This window comes from Pristiophorus japonicus, chromosome 8 (genome assembly GCF_044704955.1).
Source record: "Pristiophorus japonicus isolate sPriJap1 chromosome 8, sPriJap1.hap1, whole genome shotgun sequence".
NCBI lineage: Eukaryota > Metazoa > Chordata > Chondrichthyes > Pristiophoridae > Pristiophorus > Pristiophorus japonicus.
The window spans coordinates 134841542-134862617 of NC_091984.1; the positions used below are offsets into that span (position 1 = coordinate 134841542).

The window sequence follows — 21076 nt, forward strand, 5'->3', positions numbered from 1 at the left end:
TATATTGAATGGTAGTGCAGGCTCAAAGGGCCGAATGGCCTACTCCTGCACCTATTTTCTATGTTACGATATGGGCAGCAATTTTGGATAGTTCAAGTTTGCGGAGAGTGCAAGGTTTGAGGTCAGCCATGAGAGCGTTGGAATAGTCAAGTCGAGCGTAACAAAGACATGGATGAGGGTTTTAGCTGCAGATGAGCTGAGACAAGGCAGGAGACAGGCGATATTATGGAGATAGAAGTAGGCCGTTTTGTGATGGAAAGGGTATGGGGTTGGAAGTTCAACTCAGTGTCAAACAGCACACCGAGGCTGCAGATAGTCTAGTTCAGCCTGAGTGGCCAGAGAGAGATGGAGTCGGTGGCTCGGGAACGGAGTGTGTGGCTGCGACGACCAAAGTCAATGGCTTCAGCCTTCCCGATAATTAATTGGAGGAAATTTCTGCTCATCCTGTACTGCATGACAAATCGGAAGCAGTGGCGGGGTCGAGAGACATTGGATAATTCTGGATGAAGAGGTTTATTAATATAATCTCAGCTCTGATCATCAGCAGCCCCTCGAAATCGAGGAAGACTTGCTTCCACTCTGAGATCTCAGGTGGCTGTATAGTCCAATACGGGAATTACAGACTCTCTCACAGGTGGGACATAGTGTGGTTGAAGGAAAGGGAGGGTGGGTAGTCTGGTTTTCTGCACGCTCCTTCCGCTGTCTGAGTTTGATTTCTGCATGCTCTCGGTGACGAGTCTCTAGATGGTCAGCGCCCTCCAGCCCTAAGATGCGCTGCTGTCTTGAGAAAAGCTTCACAGTGTGGTAAAGACAAATATTGTATTCCAGTGTATTTTTTTTAATCCAGAGTTTTGTGATCAACATTGCATGATGTTCTCCTGTGATTGAGCTACATGGTTTTACAAGTGGTGTTATTAATTATTTTACAAACTGATTTGTGAATATTGTTTGGCCTCAAAAGATTCGGTGATACCAGTTCTTCATATCCTGTATAGGTAATTGAAACTTAAAAAATAAGATTATTGTGAATTCAGTGTACCGTGAGGATCAAACTTATGGTGTGGAAGAACTGTGACAAAGGTATAGACTAGAATTAATATGTTGGCTGTATGCCGCTTCTGAAAAAGGAAAGCACTGTATACTCACCCAAAAATGCTCCTTGTGCCCATTATTTAAATATACAGTTTTGGTTTATTGACGTTAATGAGAAGTTACTCATGATTTAAAAAACAAACAAAAAAGTCATAATCGAAAGCAAGTTTGTGCATATAAATTCTAGTTCTTGTGTGATAATTTTGGTCATGAATATGTGGAACTTATTTTCTTATTTGTTTGGAATGGTTTTCAACTTTGTGCTTGCTAAAACAGACAGTGAATCGACATACCTGTTTCCACTAGGTGGCAGCAACTTCTTAGTTATGGCTGGCATCTTCGGATAAACCAGCACCAGTCATTAGATGTGAAGATGGCACATCGTTGTTTTGGTCTGTAAACTGGATCCTTCCCTTTATTCTGAAATCCTCTTCTCATTTCAAGTTGTAGTTAATTTATTTTTAGTGGCATTTAGCTCTGAAACTTATTTTGGAATTTCATTGTTCCTGCAGTATTTCTGAGTAAGTCGTGCTCCATGTACATTTATATGATACAGATTCAAAACATCTTAATGAAGTGTGGCACATGTTGGGTCACAGCATTTTTTTTTAACTGTTATTCTGCATAAGTCACTTAATGGTCTAATAAGAGGGTGCAAACTGAGGCAATGTAAATTGGATGAATGTCTGCTAGAATTGACCCAAATGATTAGTGAGACTACAAAACCATTGAAGAATTTATACCATGGATGTTAAATGTCTTTTGTGCCTGAATGCCATTCAGAAATAAATCCTATTGTTGCGTCATCAGAATTACTGTAACCTTGCCACCAATTCCATTCCCCTCCATGCCACTTTCTCAGGCTGGACCAGACTTTTCACAGCCTCTGTGTCCGATTCGACCCTGAACTTATTTCCGTCCCCATATCCTCTTCATCATAAAGTCCACCTGCGTCCACCTTTGCCTCTGCCCCTTCTTCAACCTATCTGCTGCTGAAATCTCAACCATGCCTTTCTCATCTCTAGAATTGACTACTCCAGTGCTCTCCTGGTCAGCCTCTCATCCTACATGAACTTCAGCTCTTCCAAAACTCTGCTGCAGTATACTATCCTGTACCAAGTCCTGCTCATCTATCACCCTTCTCCTCACCGACCTACATTGGCTCCTGGTCCCCCAGCACTTCAAATTTAAAATTCTCATCCTCATATTTAAATCCCTTCTTGGCCTTCCCCCGAACATACCCCCCTCCCCACCCCATTTATCTCTAACCTCTGCCACCCCAACAGTGCACTGCCCTGATCTTTGCATCCCTCTGACTCTGGCCTCTTGTGCATCCCCTCTCCCTTCGCCTGCCATTGGCAGCCGTATCTTCAGCTGCATAGGCCCTATGTTTTTGGACTTCCCTCCCTAAACTCTCCACAACTCTACTCCCTCTCCTCCTTTGAGATCTTTTTTAAATTCCACTTCTTTGACCAAGCTTTTGTTCGCCCCTCCTAATATATCCTTCCTTGCCTTCAATTTGTATGGTGCCTCTGTGAAGCAACTTGGGACATTTTTTTGACATTGACTGCACTAAATCAATGCAAATTGTTGCTGTAATTTTATTACGTGCTATAAAGTTGCATTGCGGCATAGTTCCTTGCATACATGGATGAATATTATATATAGTTTTGAATAAGGGTGTGATCAGAATTGGCATTGCACTTGGTTGTTTGTGCCTTTCGATATTTTCAGTGAACATAATGCTGATTGATCAGAGGGAAAACTGGTTGTTGGGGTAAAAAGACTTCTCTTCCTCAAGAGACTCCCTGATACAAGGAATCAACACTTGCCCGTACTGCATAGTGACCACGGAATCACGCAGACCAAACCTCGGTTTACCGGTTTTATTCGAACAAGCTCAGGAAATGTTCCAATGAACACTTTAAAGTACAAGAGTTCTACAAGCATAGTTATATGCTTTTTCAATTTGTGCGACCCTCCCACAAAACCACTGATTGGCTTACTGCTCAGACTGGCTCTGAGTGGTCCTCCCCCACCTGTCCATCTCCCATGGTGTCACCCTTCTGGAATGTGTTCAACTTTGCCTCAGTTTCTCATGACTTATTGATTGACCTTGCTTCCCAGGGTATGCTATGAGATTCGGATGCTGTTTACAATCTATGTTCCCAAACATTGTATCCTTGTTCTCTGTACTGAATGAGTTTTCATCTTCTATTTTCTGTGCTAAGAGTCAATGCAGTGTTGGCTACTTAAGATGGTTCATTATCATCAGGCATTGCTGCCTCCCTCTTAACCCAATGTAAGCGAGTGTATAAGCGTGTTTTACATATCTAAGCAAGTTTTACATAATCGGTCAATATTACAATCTATACCATAAGACAGGAACTCCCGATTCCTCAGAACCTCCTAATTCCCTTATGCTTCTTACTCAAGTGTACTTTTTACCCCCTTATACTGGGGGATTGCTGAAACTTTATAGATGGGGTTGCAGGATAGAATCCTAGAATGGTTACAGTACAGCAGGAGGCTACTTGGCACATTGAGCCCATGCTAGCTCTCTGCAAGAGTACTTCAGCTAGTCCCACTTTCCCATAGCTGTACAAATTTTTCTCCAGATACTTATCTTATTTCCTTTTGAAAGCCACAATTGAATCTCCCTCCACCACCCTTTCAGACAGTACATTGCAGATCATAACCAATCGCTGCGTAAAAAGGTTTTCCTTCATGTCTTTGGTTCTTTTGCCAGTCAACTTAAACCTGTGTCCTCTGGTTCTCGACCCTTCCGCCAATATGAACAGTTTTTCTCTATTTACTCCATCTAGACTCCATGATTTTGAACACCTCTATCAAATCATCTCTCAACCTTCTCTGTTCGAAGGAGAACAACCGCAGCTTCTCCAGTCGATCCACATAACTGAAGTCTCTCATCCCTGGAACCATTCTTGTAAATCTTTTTTGCGCCCTCTCTAAGGCCTTCACATCCTTCTTAAAGTACGATGCCCAGAATTCACAATACTCCAGTTGAGGCCGAACCTGTGTTTTATAAAGGTTCATTATAAATTCCTTGCTTTTGTACTCTATGTCTCTATTTATGAATCCCAGGATCCTGTGTCCACCCATTTCACCTGCCGGTCTATGTCCTCTTGAACTTTATCATAGTTCACTATACTTCCAAGTTTTATGTCATCTGCAAATTTTGAAATTGTGCCCTGTACACCCAAGTCCAAATCATTAATATTTATCAAGAAAAGCACTGGTCCTAGTACCGACCCCTGGGGAACATCATTGCATACCTTCCTCCAGTCCGAAAAACAACTGTTCACCACTACTCTGTTTCCTGTCACTTAGTCAATATCGTATCTATGATATTACAGATTGAACCTCTCTAGTCCGGGACTCTTTGGTCCGGCATCATTCCCTGCGCGGGGGGGGAGGGGTCGCATCCCACGCTGTGTCCTGTGCTCATCAAGTTGAGTAATTTTTAAGAGCATGGAGATTAAGAAAGATGATATGAAAAGCCTGATTGCTGTCTTGCACAGATTCCTAAACGCTATAAAGCACTTGGGTGCCCATAAAGCAGAATCCTCCAAACAGCATAGACATCAACCAAAAGCTGCCACAAATCTAGGGCACAAACGCCAGTGAGTGGAACGGAACGACCTGGGTGTCAGCAGCCTTGTCAGCAGTACCCGGATTGAACAGACACTAAAATCCCCTCACCTCTGACCCGGCAGTGCTCCTGCCCGCTCTGTAGTGCCGTCCACCCGCGTCGTCCCTTCCCTATGGGAATCCGCGGCTCCTCCTCATCTCGACCCCATTTTCTGGCATGACTGCTGTGAAGCGGTTCCTGTTGACATAGGGAAATCATTCACCAATATAAAAAGAATTTCTATCCAGCCTCCAAGTCCAATATCAAAAAGGTGAGCAGTAGCTCGGGGCGGGTGTTGTTGGGAGGGAGCAGCAATGATGTCACTGGGCCTAAGGGCCGTCCGCCTGCTCACCCACTGGTGTTTGTGCCCCAGATCCGTGGCAGCTTTCAGCCTGTTTTGCTTTGATGATGTCTGCACCATTTGGAGGAATCCGCTTTCGTAGGCACCCATGTGCTTTATCGCGTATAGGGATCTGTGCAAAGACAGCAATCGGCCTTTCCCTGTCGTCTTTCTTACTCTGTACTCTTTTTTTAAAAATTACTTAACTTGATGAACACAACATTACAAAAAAACAAAGGATAACAAATTGTTTAAAAAGAATATTATTCTATAAACCAAATATTCAACATGTTCTCTCCGCAGTTTTACAAAGTTAACACTTGTCAGTTGGCCTCTAGAAAACATAGAAAATAGATGCAGGAGTAGGCCATTTGGCCCTTTGATCCTGCACCACCATTCAATAAGATCATGGCTGATCATTCCCTCAGTACCCCTTTCCTGCTTTCTCTCCATACCCCTTGATCCCCTTAGCTGCCAGGGCCATATCTAACTCCCTCTTGAATATATCCAATGAACTGGTATCAACAACTCTGCGGTAGGGAATTCCACAGATTAACAACTTTGAGTGAAGAAGTTTCTCCTCATCTCAGTCCTAAATGACCTACCACTTATCCTAAGACTGTGTCCCCTGGTTCTGGACTTCCCCAACATCGGGAACGTCTTCCCGCATCTAACTTGTCCAGTCTCGTCGAATTTTATATGTTTCAATGAGATGCCCTCTCATCCTTCTAAACTCCAGTGTATAAAGACCCAGTTGATCCAATCTCTCCTCATATGTCAGTCCAGCCATCCCGAGAATCAGTCTGGTGAATCTTCACTGCACTCCCTCAATCGCAATAACATCCTTCCTCAGATTAGGAGACCAAAACTGAAGACAGTATTCCAGGTGAGGCCTCACCAAAGCCCTATACAACTGCAGTAAGACCTCCCTGCTCCTATACTCAAATCCCCGAGCTATGAAGACCAACATACCATTTACCGTCTTCACTGCCTGCTGTACCTGCATGCCAACTTTCAATGACTGATGTACCATGACACCCAAATCTTGTTGCACCTCCCCTTTTCCTAATCTGCCACCATTCAGATAATAATCTGCCTTTGTGTTTTTGCCCCCAAAGTGGATAACCTCACATTTATCCACATTATACTGCATCTGCCATGCATTTGCCCACTCACCTAACCTGTCCAATTCACCTTGCAGGCTCTTAGTGTCCTCCTCACAGCTCACACTGCCACCCAGTTTAGTGTCATCTGCAAACTTGGAAATATTACACTCAATTCCTTCATCTAAATCATTAATGTATATTGTAAAGAGCTGGGGTCCCAGCACTGAGTCTTGCGGCACTTCACTAGTCACTGTCTACCATTCTGAAAAGGACCCGTTTATCCCGACTCTCTACTTCCTGTCTGCCAACCAGTTTTCTATCCACGTCAGTACATTACCCCCAATACCATGTGCTTTAATTTTGCACACCAATCTCTTGTGTGGGACCTTGTCAAAAGCCTTTTGAAAGTCCAAATACACCACATCCACTGATTCTCCCTTGTCCACTCTACTAGTTACATCCTCAAAAAACTCGAAGATTTGTCAAGCATGATTTCCCTTTCGTAAATCCATGCTGACTTGGACCAATCCTGTCACTGCTTTCCAAATGCGCTGCTATTTCATCCTTAATAATTGATTCCAACAGTTTCCCCACTACTGATGTCTAGGATACTGCTCACAATGCTAGGGTTGGCATGACCTCCCCTGGTCTGGAAAATTCTCCGGTCCGGCACCAGTCAGGTCCCGAGGGTGCCGGACTGGCAAGGTTCAACCTGTACTGTACCTTTTATTCCATGGGCTTCAACTTTGCTGGCAACCCTATTATGTGGCACTTTATCAAACGGCTTTTGGAAAACCATATACACCACATGGTAACTGCATTGCCCTCCTCAACTCTCTCTGTTACTCCTGTTGCATGTTTACATTTGTACAATTTAAAACTTTTCTCGAGGTTGGAAACCAGGATAAGTGTGCCAGATGATTTTGTTAAACTAAGATAAAATTTAGTGAAACATTATTCCTCTGATAGCCTTATAGTTAAAGGCAGTGCCCAATGTAAAACAAGAAATTGAATTCAGAAAATTCCAGGTTCAATTCTGGGCCTGTGCGAGGTTAGCTTATTTTGAACAGCATTTGGGAGGTGAAAATCAGGTCTGGGTATCCAGGGTGAAGAGGTTTCTTCTTTGCTATGATGCCTTCAGTGGTGGAATATCCTGGCAAAACTTGAATGAGGGACTGAGCAGGTTGTCATTTGTGGAACCATATCCCAGCAAGACTTGGGGGTGGGGGTGGAAATTGCACCTTTTTATAAACCCGCAAGCACCTTCGGGGGTGGGGGGAGGGGAGTGCTAATGTGGCGCTGTGGTATTTTTACCCGGGGGAGGTGTGGGACTAACGTCTCCGGGGAAATTGTTCTGGAGGTTTGGGGAGGAGGGGGCGCTGTTCTGGGACACAACTGACGATGACGTCATCAGCGTGAGCACCGACCCTTCACCATCCTGATCTGACCTCTTTGCATCCTGTGGCGGAAATTGACCCGCGCGCTGCAAGGTTGGCATGGGCGGATGTCAATGCCAGCTCACTGGTTGCAAAGCTGGTGTACGTCGGCCGCTGGGGCACCCCTTAAAGGGAAGGACTTTAGCGCCCCGGGCCGCCAATTTTATTTGTCGGCAGACTCTTGCGTCGCCCTACAATGGCGGCCCTCACATTGACCGGGCCGCCATCGTGCAACCAAGCACTCTGTTTTGGGTGCCGCTGCTGGCCGGGTCAATTGCGTCCCTGGTGGCCCAGTGGTGGCCTGCGGAGTGCGCTGCGGTCCTCCCCTTCTATTGGGCGTTGGTGCTACGCAGAAACTGCGCTCCGCTTCGAGGAGTGCACAACTCAATTCTGCGTCGGGTAGGACTTCTGAGCCAGCCCTAGTAGGTTACTGCCCCTAATCGGGGCAAGGGGCTATTTCGCCCCCTTAAGGAAGAAGAATATTGACCAAATAATACAATGAGATTAATTGAATTCAAGATCATTCAGTTTATATATTTCATTGAGTAAAGTAATTATGAAGTAAATACTTGCAGATAAGCTGACCTCACTTAACGCATTTAAATTACTACATCATTTGGAATGGAATTAGTAAGCATATTGGGAATTTAAGTGCATAAATATTGTTCTTGATGTCAATTTTACAATTTAAATGCAAAACTCTTGATTGCCAAAACATATTCAGAGATATGCAATTAATAGTTTACCACTATGTAGAAGTGCATTCCTTGTTGGAAGTTTTCTGTGTACAATAATTGGGAGTCAACCTTTCTCTGATTTGAATTATTAAAACATCATCTGCTTTGTAAATTTATGGTAATTATTTTGAAGGCATACATTTGAGGTGCTAATTTGCTTTTAGTGCATCAGCTTGTAACAGAAGAGAACATCATGTACTCTGGATTACATAAGAACATAAGAAATAGGAGCAGGAGAAGGCCATACGGCCCCTCGAGCCTGCTCCGCCATTTAATACAATCATGGCTAATCCGATCATGGACTCAGCTTCACTTCCCTGCCTGCTCTCCCCTAACCCTTTATTCCCTTATCATTTACGAAACTGTCTTTTTCTGTCTTAAATTTATTCAATGTCCCAGCTTCCACAGCTCTCTGAGGCAGCGAATTCCACAGATTTACAACCCTCAGAGAAGAAACTTCTCCTCATCTCAGTTTTAAATGGGTGGCCCCTTATACTAAGATTATGCCCTCGAGTTGTAGTCTCCCCTATCAGCGGAAACATCCTCTCTGCATCCACCTTGTCAAGCACCCCCATAATCTTATACGTTTAGATAAATTCACCTCTCATTCTTATGAATTCCAATGAGTAGAGGCCGAACCTACACAACCGTTCCTCTTAAGTCAACTCCCTCATCTCTGAATTGTCTCCAAAGCAAGTATATCCTTTCGTAAATATGGAAACCAAAACTGCACGCAGTATTCCAGGTGTGGCCTCATCAATACCCTGTACAACTGTCACAAGACTTCTCTGCTTTTATACTCCATCCCCTTTGCAATAAAGGCCAAGATTCCATTGGCCTCCCTGATCACTTGCTGTACCTGCATACTAACCTTTTGTGTTTTATGCACAAGTACCGCCAGGTCCCACTGTACTGCAGCACTTTACAATCTTTCTCCATTTAAATATTAACTTGCTCTGATTAGTCTGACTACTTTATGCACCTCTTTTTAAACCAAGGTGTTTTACAAATAAGGAGACAAAGCTGCTTTGGTAGATATCTTGCAACTGATTGGTGCCCTTTCTTTGTGTTGCAGGAGTGATGAAGCTCACATCCTGACCATGAGCTTTCCATAGCGCTGCTGTGGTGGATGGCATAGGAAGTATGGAACTGACTAATGGACAGTCGAGCACTATATATTTCACAGCCACTGCTTCAGAGGTAAGACTTCTATTTACTCCTTGGAACCTCGGGTAGCGTAGCTCTATCTGTGTTCATGCATTTCTTATTTGCTGCTTTGCCCTCTGGAAATTTTCTGTGCTCTGAGGCTTGTAATGACATAGAAACATAGAAAATAGGTGCAAGAGTAGGCTATGCGGCGCTTCGAGCCTGAACCACCATTCAATAAGATCATGGCTGATCATTCCCTCAGTACCCCTTTCCTGCTTTCTCTCCATATCCCTTGATCCCTTTAGCCGTAAGGGCCATATCTAACTCCCTCTTGAATATATCCAATGAACTGGCATCAACAACTCTCTGCGGCAGGAAACATAGAAACATAGAAACATAGAAAATAGGTGCAGGAGCAGGCCATTCAGCCCTTCTAGCCTGCACCGCCATTCAATGAGTTCATGGCTGAACATGAAACTTCAGTACCCCCTTCCTGCTTTCTCGCCATAACCCTTGATCCCCCGAGTAGTAAGGACTTCATCTAACTCCCTTTTGAATATATTTAGTGAATTGGCCTCAACTACTTTCTGTGGTAGAGAATTCCACAGGTTCACCACTCTCTGGGTGAAGAAGTTTCTCCTCATCTCGGTCCTAAATGGCTTACCCCTTATCCTCAGACTGTGACCCCTGGTTCTGGACTTCCCCAACATTGGGAACATTCTTTCTGCATCTAACCTGTCTAAACCCGTCAGAATTTTAAACGTTTCTATGAGGTCCCCTCTCATTCTTCTGAACTCCAGTGAATACAAGCCCAATTGATCCAATCTTTCTTGATAGGTCAGTCCCGCCATCCCGGGAATCAGTCTGGTGAACCTTCGCTGCACTCCCTCAATAGCAAGAATGTCCTTCCTCAAGTTAGGAGACCAAAACTGTACACAATACTCCAGGTGTGGCCTCACCAAGGCCCTGTACAACTGTAGCAACACCTCCCTGCCCCTGTATTCAAATCCCCTCGCTATGAAGGCCAACATGCCATTTGCTTTCTTAACCGCCTGCTGTACCTGCATGCCAACCTTCAATGACTGATGTACCATGACACCCAGGTCTCGTTGCACCTTCCCTTTTCCTAATCTGTCACCATTCAGATAATAGTCTGTCTCTCTGTTTTTACCACCAAAGTGGATAACCTCACATTTATCCACATTATACTTCATCTGCCATGCATTTGCCCACTCACCTAACCTATCCAAGTCACTCTGCAGCCTAATAGCATCCTCCTCGCAGCTCACACTGCCACCCAACTTAGTATCATCCGCAAATTTGGAGATACTGCATTTAATCCCCTCGTCTAAATCATTAATGTACAATGTAAACAGCTGGGGCCCCAGCACAGAACCTTGCGGCACTCCACTAGTCACTGCCTGCCATTCTGAAAAGTACCCGTTTACTCCTACTCTTTGCTTCCTGTCTGACAACCAGTTCTCAATCCACGTCAGCACACTACCCCCAATCCCATGTGCTTTAACTTTGCACATTAATCTCTTGTGTGGGACCTTGTCGAAAGCCTTCTGAAAGTCCAAATATACCACATCAACTGGTTCTCCTTTGTCCACTTTACTGGAAACATCCTCAAAAAATTCCAGAAGATTTGTCAAGCATGATTTCCCTTTCACAAATCCATGCTGACTTGGACCTATCATGTCACCATTTTCCAGATGCACTGCTATGACATCCTTAATAATTGATTCCATCATTTTACCCACTACTGAGGTCAGGCTGACCGGTCTATAATTCCCTGTTTTCTCTCTCCCTCCTTTTTTAAAAAGTGGGGTTACATTGGCTACCCTCCACTCCATAGGAACTGATCCAGAGTCAATGGAATGTTGGAAAATGACTGTCAATGCATCCGCTATTTCCAAGGCCACCTCCTTAAGTACTCTAGGATGCAGGCCATCAGGCCCTGGGGATTTATCTGCCTTCAATCCCATCAATTTCCCCAACACAATTTCCCGACTAATAAAGATTTCCCTCAGTTCCTCTTCCTTACTAGACCCTCTGACCCCTTTTATATCCACAGGTTAACAACTCTCTGAGTGAAGAAGTTTCTCCTCATCTCAGTCCTAAACGGCTTACCTCTTATCCTTAGACTGTGTCCCCTGGTTCTGGACTTCCCCAACATCGCGAACATTCTTCCTGCATCTAACCTGTCCAGTCCAGTCAGAATCTTATACGTTTCTATGAAATCCCCTCTCATCCTTCGAAACTCCAGCGTATATAGGCCCAGTTGATCCGGTCTCTCCTCATATGTCAGTCCAGCCATCCCGGGAATCAGTCTGGTGAACCTTCGTTGCACTCCCTCAATAGCAAGAACATCCTTCCTCAGATTAGGAGACCAAAACTGAACACAGTATTCCAGGTGAGGCCTCACCAAGGCCCTGTACAACTGCAGTAAGACCTCCCTGCTCCTATACTCAAATCCCCGAGCTATGAAGGCCAACGTACCATTTGCCTTCACTGCCTGCTGTACCTGCATGCCAACTTTCAATGACTGATGTACCATGACACCCAGGTCTCATTGCACCTCCCCTTTTCCTAATCTGCCGCCATTCAGAGATAATATTTTGCCTTTGTGTTTTTGCCCCCAAAGTGAATAACCTCACATTTATCCACATTATACTGCATCTGCCATGCATTTGCCCTCTCACCTAACCTGTCCAAGTCACTCTGCAGCCTCATAGCAGCCTCCTCACAGCTCACACCGCCACCCAGTTTAGTGTCATCTGCAAACTTGGAGATATTACACTCAATTCCTTCATCTAAATCATTAATGTATATTGTAAAGAGCTGGGGTCCCAGCACTGAGCCCTGCGGCATGCCACTAGTCACTGCCTGCCATTCTGAAAAGGACCCGTTTATCCCGACTCTCTGCTTCCTGTCTGCCAACCAGTTCTCTATCCACGTCAGTACATTACCCCCAATACCTTGTGCTTTGATTTTGCACACCAATCTCTTGTGTGGGACCTTGTCAAAAGCCTTTTGAAAGTCCAAATACACCACATCCACTGGTTCTCCCTTGTCCACTCTACTCATTACATCCTCAAAAAATTCCAGATTTGTCAAGCATGATTTCCCTCTCATAAATCCATGCTGACTTGGACCAATCCTGTCACTACTTTCCAAATGCGCTGCTATTTCATCCTTAATAATTGATTCCAACATTTTCCCCACTACTGATGTCAGGCTAACCGGTCTATAATTACCCGTTTTCTCTCTCCCTCCCTTTTTAAAAAGTGGTGTTACATTAGCTACCCTCCAGTCCATAGCAACTGATCCAGAGTCGATAGACTGTTGGAAAATGATCACCAATGCATCTACTATTTCTTGGGCCACTTCCTTAAGTACTCTGGGATGCAGACTATCAGGCCCCAGGGATTTATTGGCCTTCAATCCCATCAATTTCTCTAACACAATTTCCTGCTTAATAAGGATATCCTTCAGTTCCTCCTTCTCACTAGACCCTCGGACCCCTAGTACTTCCGGAAGATTATTCCTATCTTCCTTCGTGAAGACAGAACCAAAGTATTTGTTCAACTGGTCTGCCATTTCTTTGTTCTCCATTATAAATTCACCTGAATTTGACTGCAAGGGACCTACGTTTGTCTTCACTAATCTTTTTCTCTTCACATATCTATAGAAGCTTTTGTAGTCAGTTTTTATGTTTCCGGCAAGCTTCCTCTTGTACTCTATTTTCCCCCTCTTAATTGAATCATGTGTCCTCCTCTGCTGAATTCTAAATTTCTCCCAGTCCTCAGGTTTGCTGCTTTTTCTGGCCAATTTATATGCCTCTTCCTTGAATTTAACATTATCCTTAATTTCCCTTGTTAGCCACGGTTGAGCCACCTTCCCCGTTTTATTTTTACTCCAGACAGGGATGTCCAATTGTTGAAGTTCATCCATGTGATCTTTAAATGTTTGCCATTGCCTATCCACCGTCAACCCTTTAAGTATCTATTCTCACCAAATCACGCCTCATACCATTGAAGTTGCCTTTCCTTAAGTTCAGAATCCTAGTCTCTGAATTAACTGTGTCACTCTCCATCTTAAAGAATTCTACCATATTATGATCACTCTTCCCCAAGGGGCCTCGCACAACAAGATTGCTAATTAGTCCTTTCTCATTACACATCACCCAGTCTAGGATGGCCAGCTCTCTAGTTGGTTCCTCGACATATTGGTCTAGAAAACCATCTCTAATACACTCCAGGAAATCCTCTTCCACCGCATTGCTACCAGTTTGGTTAGCCCAATCAATATGTAGATTAAAGTCGCCCATGATAACTGCTGTACCTTTATTGCATGCATCCCTAATTTCTTGTTTGATGCTGTCCCCAACCTCACTACTAATGTTTGGCGGTTTGTACACAACTCCCATTTGCGTTTTCTGCCCTTTGGTATTCCGTAGCTCCACCCATACCGATTCCACATCATCCAAGCTAATGTCCTTCCTTGCTATTGCATTAATTTCCTCTTTAACCAGCGCTTTACAAAACACTGATGCCTGATTAGTAGATAAGTCCTAAACTGGAAGATCGAGGTCTAGATTTTTCCAGTTTAATACTGGAATTGCAGTTCCATCAGTTGGTGATTCAGCGCTGTGAACCATAGCAGTTTTCTTCCTTTATTTAATATTAATGGTGTTTTTCCAGCACAGTCAGTGCCTCTGTAGGGATTTGCCTCTGGGAGGTCGAAAAACTCAGTTCAACCGTGGCGCTAAACTGACTGTAGAAGTTGGAAAGGCTAAGGCAACCATTTTGTATCTGGCAATTGGCTGACTGTTGTGCCTGAGACTGGCTCTTTCATGCACTGGGTCCATTAACGTCATTTTCAGCTGAGGTGCAAGTGTCAGTGATCTGTCATATCCTTTGGCACCTGTGTGAAGGAGACCCACAACGGGCATAAACCTGGCCCAGAGGAAGATGATGGCCATAGTCCTGAGTGCTGCCTGCCACAACCCTTGCAAGATTACTCAATAGTAGTTTAGAAATAGGAGCTGGAGTAGGCCATTTGGCCCTTTTGAGCCTGCTCCACCATTCAACAAGGTCATTGCTGATCTTCTACCTCAACTCCACCTTCTTGCACTATCCACACATCCCTTAATTTCCTCAGTTCCCAAAAATCTATCGACCTCTGCCTTGAATATACTCAATGACTGAGCATCCACAGTTCTCTGGGGTAGAGAATTCCAAAGATTCATAACCCTTTGAGTGATGAAACTTCTCCTCATCTCTGTCCTACCTCATTTTACTACCTGTCTAGGGCAGCCAAGATAACTCGAGGCAGACACATCTTGTAACAGTACACTATAATTATGTTTCCGAGCTGCTGCCATCATGCACTCTGAGTTGCACATCATCTGTAATTTACCCATAATGTGCTGAAGGTTCCACAATACCCTTTACACCTTTATCCTACTCTTACAATCTAGTTTAATGGAATGTTCCAAACGCGACCTTTTGAGATAGTTTACAATTCTACCACGGCCATCTTCCTTTGTGTCAGGGATGACTCCACTACTGGAGAGAAACATCATCCAATAGCTGAAGTCACAGCTGACGCAAAGGAAGATGGTCATAGTTGTTGGAGGCCAATCATTGCAACACCGAGAGTATGATGGCGAACTTGCTTGGATTGGGGGTAATGTATTGGCATGGATTGAAAATTCGTTAACTGACAGGAAACAGAGTAGGAATAAATGTTTTTTTTTCGGGGTGGCGGGCAGTGACTAGTGGGGTACCACAGGGATCAGTGCTTGGGCCCCAGCTATTCACAATACATACAAAAGATTTGGGTAAGGGAACCAAATGTAATATTTCCAAGTTTGCTGACAACGCAAACCTAGGTGGGATTGAGAGTTATGAGGACGATGTAAAGATGCTGCAAGGCGATTTAGATAGATTGAGTGAGTGGTCAAACACATGGCAGGTGCAGTATAAATGTGAAGTTATCCACTTTGATAGGAAAAACATAAGGACAAAGTATTATTTAAATGGTGATTGCTTGGGAAGTGTCGATGTACAGAGGGACCTGGGTGTCCTTGTACACCAGTCATTGAAAGCAAACATGCAAGTGCAGCAAGCAGTTAGGATGGCAAATGGCCTTCATTGCAAGAGGATTTGAGTACAGAAGCAAGGATGTCTTACTGCAGTTATATAGGACCTTTTTGTGAGACCGCACCTGGAGTATTGTGTGCAGTTTTGGTCTCCTTACCGAAGAAAGAATATACTTGCCATAGAGGGAGTGCAGCGAAGGTTCACCAGACTGATTTCTGGGATGGCAGGACTAACATATGAGGAGAGATTGGATTGACTAGAGTTTAGAAGAATGAGAGGGGACCTCATTAAAATGTATACAATTCTGACTGGGTTGGATAGACTGGATGCGGGGAGGATGTTTCCCCTGGCTGGGAAGTCTCGAACAAGGGGTCACAGTCTCAGGATACGGGGTAGGAAATTTAGAACCGAGATGTGGAGAAACTTTTTCACTCATTGGGTGGTGAACCTGTGGAATTCTCTACCACAGAAGGCTGTGGAGGCCAAGTCACTGAATATATTTAAGAGGGAGATAGATAGATTTCTAGAAATAAAAGGCATCAAGGGGTATGGGGAGAAAACGGGAAATGGTGTTGAGATAGAGGATCAGTCATGACATTGAATGGCGGTGCAGACTCGAAGGGCCGAATGGCCTACTACTGCTCCTATTTTTTATGTTTCTATGTTAAAAAATAATAAATATTTGGCAACTATTCTAAACCTAGGTTATACAACAGCTAATTTTGAACCCACAAATTTCATTTATATGGCAGCCTTTAATATAGAAAGACATGTTGAGATGTGAGGAAAGCCAGAAATGCAGAGGTTTGGACTATGTGGCTTTTAAGGAGAGACTTCAAGAAGAAGGGAGGAGGCAATTTCAGAGTGGGACCTTGGTGGCTGAAGGGTCAAGGTGGATGGGGGAAAAGGAGCCTGGAGTTAGAGGAATGGAAAGCTCATGTTTAATTTTGGCATAATGATACTGCTTTCTCTGTTTCCCCAAACACTGACTGAAGGAGGATTTTGACACCAAATGTAAGTGTCATGAGGAAGCATTCTGTAAACTAATGTAATTCTGAATAATACTGAGCGACAGAAATTTCTGTAAAATTATTTTGCAGGTGCTATGATGGTACACATTTTATGTATTTAGAAAACTGCAAAGGATATTACTGTGCACTCAAATATCTATTGCACCACTGGTAAATCTGGCATAAATGTTCAAGATGCCAGTATAAAAGTGTAACCTACCTTCAGCACGTAGTGGATAAGTGTTGATTTTACAGTGTAAACTGTCTTTTCACTCTGCATCCATTTATCTGTCTTGCCAGTCTCTGTGCTGCCTGGGAACTGTGATATAAATCATGAAGCATCCTGTATACGTGTCATTAATATGGGACAAATTCTGTCCCATAGGCTTTACTCCAGGTAATTCAGTGTGCTGTTTTATTGGAGCTGCTCCACTGTGGCCAATGTAAATCGGGCAGTGGGCAGCTGAGATTTTCACCTGCAGTCAGCTATGTTGGAGGTAGCCTCAGTATTCAAAATGTAACTGACAGGATATTGTGAAACATCCCATCTGTCACAGAAATCTATATTTGTACTCCTAAAACACGTACCAATCAAACTTTAATTTCCAAATGTAACATCCACTTGAAACAAGCTGTTCAGTTTTGGTGTTGATGTTTCCAGTAGGATTAAAGGTATCACCATGTATGTTATCTAAAGGTCTGATTTCCTCAGTTCATGAGCTTATCTTATTCCTGCAGAGAAGTAGCAGCTCTGAGTCTCTGAGTGAGAGAGCTTCTAATGACCCCAAGAAAAGTTTTGATGCAGTGGTATTTGATGTCCTGAAGGTGACGCCAGAAGAGTTTGCTGTGAGTATAGATGGTGGTTGAATTCTGTTACCAGTACATCCATGGATTAAATATAAAATTTAATTTGAAAAGAAGTGTAATATTTTTGATCATTATTTTGGAGTTTGGTTACATACATTGGATTTTTTACTCAAAGGGAAGGGAAATGTGAGGGGAGTGTGGTGTAGAAAATAAATAAATAACTAAGAACCCATTCTTGAAGATATCCCAACCTGCCATTTTGAATCTCCTTCTCTGGTAACATCATTGACTAGGATGGGGGAGGTCGGGCCGAGATCGCGTGGGTGAGTCCGGATTTCGGAACGTTTTCCAGTTTCCGGACGGATCGGCACGGATTCCAGAACTCCGGATTTTGGACGTCGCACCTGTATAACCAATACTGAATTTTTCTAAAACTTATTGTCTGTTTTTATTGAGGCAGATTGAACAATATGAGGTGGTGCTGACAACATAGCATTATTTTTACAGAAATTAAATTTCACCATGAATTGACACCTCTCTATTAACAAATTGCATTTTTGAGTTCTGCATTACACCAGTGGAGGTCCTTAGCGAGCTATGTTGCAGGACCTCTCCGACAGAAAAGAGGCACTGCAACATTTCAATTACGTCGTTCTCTCAGATTTCTCTTCACCATTTCCTCGTTACTTCTGACCCAAATACTTTGCATCCACATATAAATTTTAGAATCTCCGAAAATCCAAATTCTACAGACTCTTTTTGGGAACAGTTGAGATCCTGATGAGAGTTGTGCTCTTTTTTTGTGGGCATATCTTTTGTAATTTAATCAAATAATTCAAAACCTGGTGCCACATGAAATTTCAGTGCCTTTCCAGCTTGTTTCCATCATCTAGTTAAAGATTTGAAGCAGGTCTGGTGAATCAGAATCTTTTTTTCTGTTCTCTAAATCTAAAGTACTGGAGCTTCAGATTTTTTTTGTGTGGTGGTAAATTTATATATTTTTTGCCTTTTCACCTAATAATAAATCAATGCTGGGGTATGGTTCTACTGCTGCTGAATGCCCGTTCCTACCTTGCCCAAGTGGTGATTCTTCATTCGTGAGCTGTGAACAGTGAATGTTGGCAGGTGGTTTACATAGAAAATAGGTGCAGGAGTAGGCTATTCGACCCTTTGAGTCTGCACCACCATTCAATATGATCATGGCTGATCATGCAACTTCAGTACCCCATTCTTGCTTTCTCTCCATACCCCTTAATCCCTTTAGCCGTAAGGGCCACATCTAACTCCCTTTTGAATATATCTAACAAAGTGGCCTCAACAACTTTCTGTAGTAGAGAATTCCACAGGTTCACAATCGAGTGAAGAAGTTTCTCCTCATCTCAGTCCTAAATGGCTTACCCCTTATCCTTAGACTATAACCCCTAGTTCTGGACTTCCCCAACATCGGGAACATTCTTCCTGCATCTAACCTGTCCAATCCCGTCAGAATTTTATATGTTTCTATGAGATCCCCTCTCATTCATCTAAATTCCAGTGAATATAAGCCTAGTTGATCCAGTCTTTCTTCATATGTCAGACCTGCCATCCCGGGAATCAGTCTGGTGAACCTTCGCTGCACTCCCTCAATAGCAAGAATGTCCTTCCTCAGATTAGGAGACCAAAACTGTACACAATGTTCAAGGTGTGGCCTCACCAAGGCCCTGTACAACTGCAGTAAGACTTCCCTGCTCCTATACTCAAATCCTCTCGCTATGAAGGCCAGCATGCCATTTGCCGCCTTCACTGCCTGCTGTACCTGCATGCCAACTTTCAATGACTGATGTACCATGACACCCAGGTCTCGTTGCACCTCCCCTTTTCCTAATCTGCCGCCATTCAGATAATATTTTGCCTTCGTGTTTTTGCCCCCAAAGTGGATAACCTCACATTTATCCACATTATACTGCATCTGCCATGCATTTGCCCACTCACCTAACCTGTCCAAGTCACCCTGTAACCTCTTAGCATCTTCCTCACAGTTCACACTGCCACCCAGCTTAGTGTCATCTGCAAACTTGGAGATATTACATTCAATTCCTTCATCTAAATCATTAATGTATATTGTAAATAGCTGGGATCCCAGCATTGAACCTTGCGGTACCCCACTAGTCACTGCCTGCCATTCTGAAAAGGACCTGTTTATTCTTACTCTTTGTTTCCTGTCTGCCAACCTGTTCTCCACGTCCATACATTACCCTCAATACCATGTGCTTTAATTTTGCACACTAATCTCAAAAGCCTTTTGAAAGTCCAACTACACCACATCCACTGGTTCTCCCTTGTCCACTCTACTAGTTACGTCCTTAAAAAAATTCTAGATTTGTCAAGCATAATTTCCCTTACATAAATCAATGCTGATTTGGACTGATCCTGTCACTGCTTTCCAAATGCGCTGCTATTACATCTTTAATAATTGATTCCAACATTTTCCCCACCGATGTCAGGCTAACCGGTCGATAATTTAACCATGGATGGCCCCACAGCTGAGTCTGATCTGTTTTTACCTGGGGTCCGCTCATATGCACTCTTGCAACAGGGAGTCCTGAATAGCAACTGGGAGTGGGAACCTGTGCTAATTTTTCCTTCATTAGCCCAGCAGCACTGAGGCATAGAGCAGGGCTCCAACTGCTGCCCCTGTTGATAACTTCTAACCTAGCACCACGCTTGGGTTTTTTTTTAAAAAGCCCAACTAGCCAACTTGACCTGACAATCTGGAAATTGGAGGTCTATGTTGACATGATACATGAGCAAAAATAAGTCCTAATAACCAGCATGAGATGGTTTTAAATTTTACACTGCTCCGCCACCACCTGCTTGCTTTACAGTCAAGGCGCTGCAGGCGTGACTACAACTCCTTCAATAAACTACACACACTTCTGAAATTATGTTCAGGTAGAAGACAGCAACATAAGGGGGTTGAGTTAGTTAATGTTTTGCTGCACTTGTGAACTTGCTGCAGATATAAAACATTGAATGTTCAGTTTTGGCACCTTGTTGGATTTTCTGTTGAACTTTAATTTTTTTTTAATTGTCTTAGCGGAAAACCAACATAAATTATACATTACAAGCTGAAATGCAGCACTAACTGTAGACCAAGTATAAGCTGCAATTACCTTGTCGCATATAAAAATCCTGATTAAAATATATTAGTTCTGCCATTAATGTTTACTACTCTGGTTGTGAAAGGAATCAAACTCAGCCAATGGCTTCTCAGTTTCAGATGAAACTCCCTAATTACCCTCCCGTATACTGCATACGTTATTAAAATATTCCTGTTGGCTGTTGATGCAGCAACTTTTTTTTTAAGAACAATACTTATTAAATCGGCAAAATATTTTCCATTCAGTCACCCCTTGTATTCACTTTTTCCTTAAAACCCTCATTGCAATGAATATGTTTGGTAATACAGTTTTTCATTAGTGTATCGAGCATACTGAGGTTTTTAATTGAAAATTCCAAAGTATTTGTTTTAAATTTATCTCCAGTTGAATTGTATACTTATAGGGCTAGAAATTCGGCAGGTATGTGCCTGTTTAGCACCATGGTGAAGCTGAAAAAGTAATTTTTTTAATGCTAAACGGGTGACACACAATTTTGC

At 43.2% G+C, this 21076-nt stretch overlaps 1 protein-coding gene across 6 annotated transcripts in view; it reads left to right on the forward strand.

The window, feature by feature from the left end:
• Positions 1-21076, forward strand: part of ralgps2 (Ral GEF with PH domain and SH3 binding motif 2) — a 641885-nt gene that overhangs the window by 268988 nt on the left and 351821 nt on the right. For all 6 annotated transcript variants that reach the window (XM_070887410.1, XM_070887411.1, XM_070887407.1 and 3 more), the window contains 2 exons: positions 9439-9563; positions 17371-17478. In XM_070887410.1, coding sequence (XP_070743511.1) covers positions 9507-9563; positions 17371-17478 — 165 coding nt within the window. In that variant the 5' untranslated portion in view covers positions 9439-9506. The remainder of the gene's footprint in view (positions 1-9438; positions 9564-17370; positions 17479-21076) is intronic.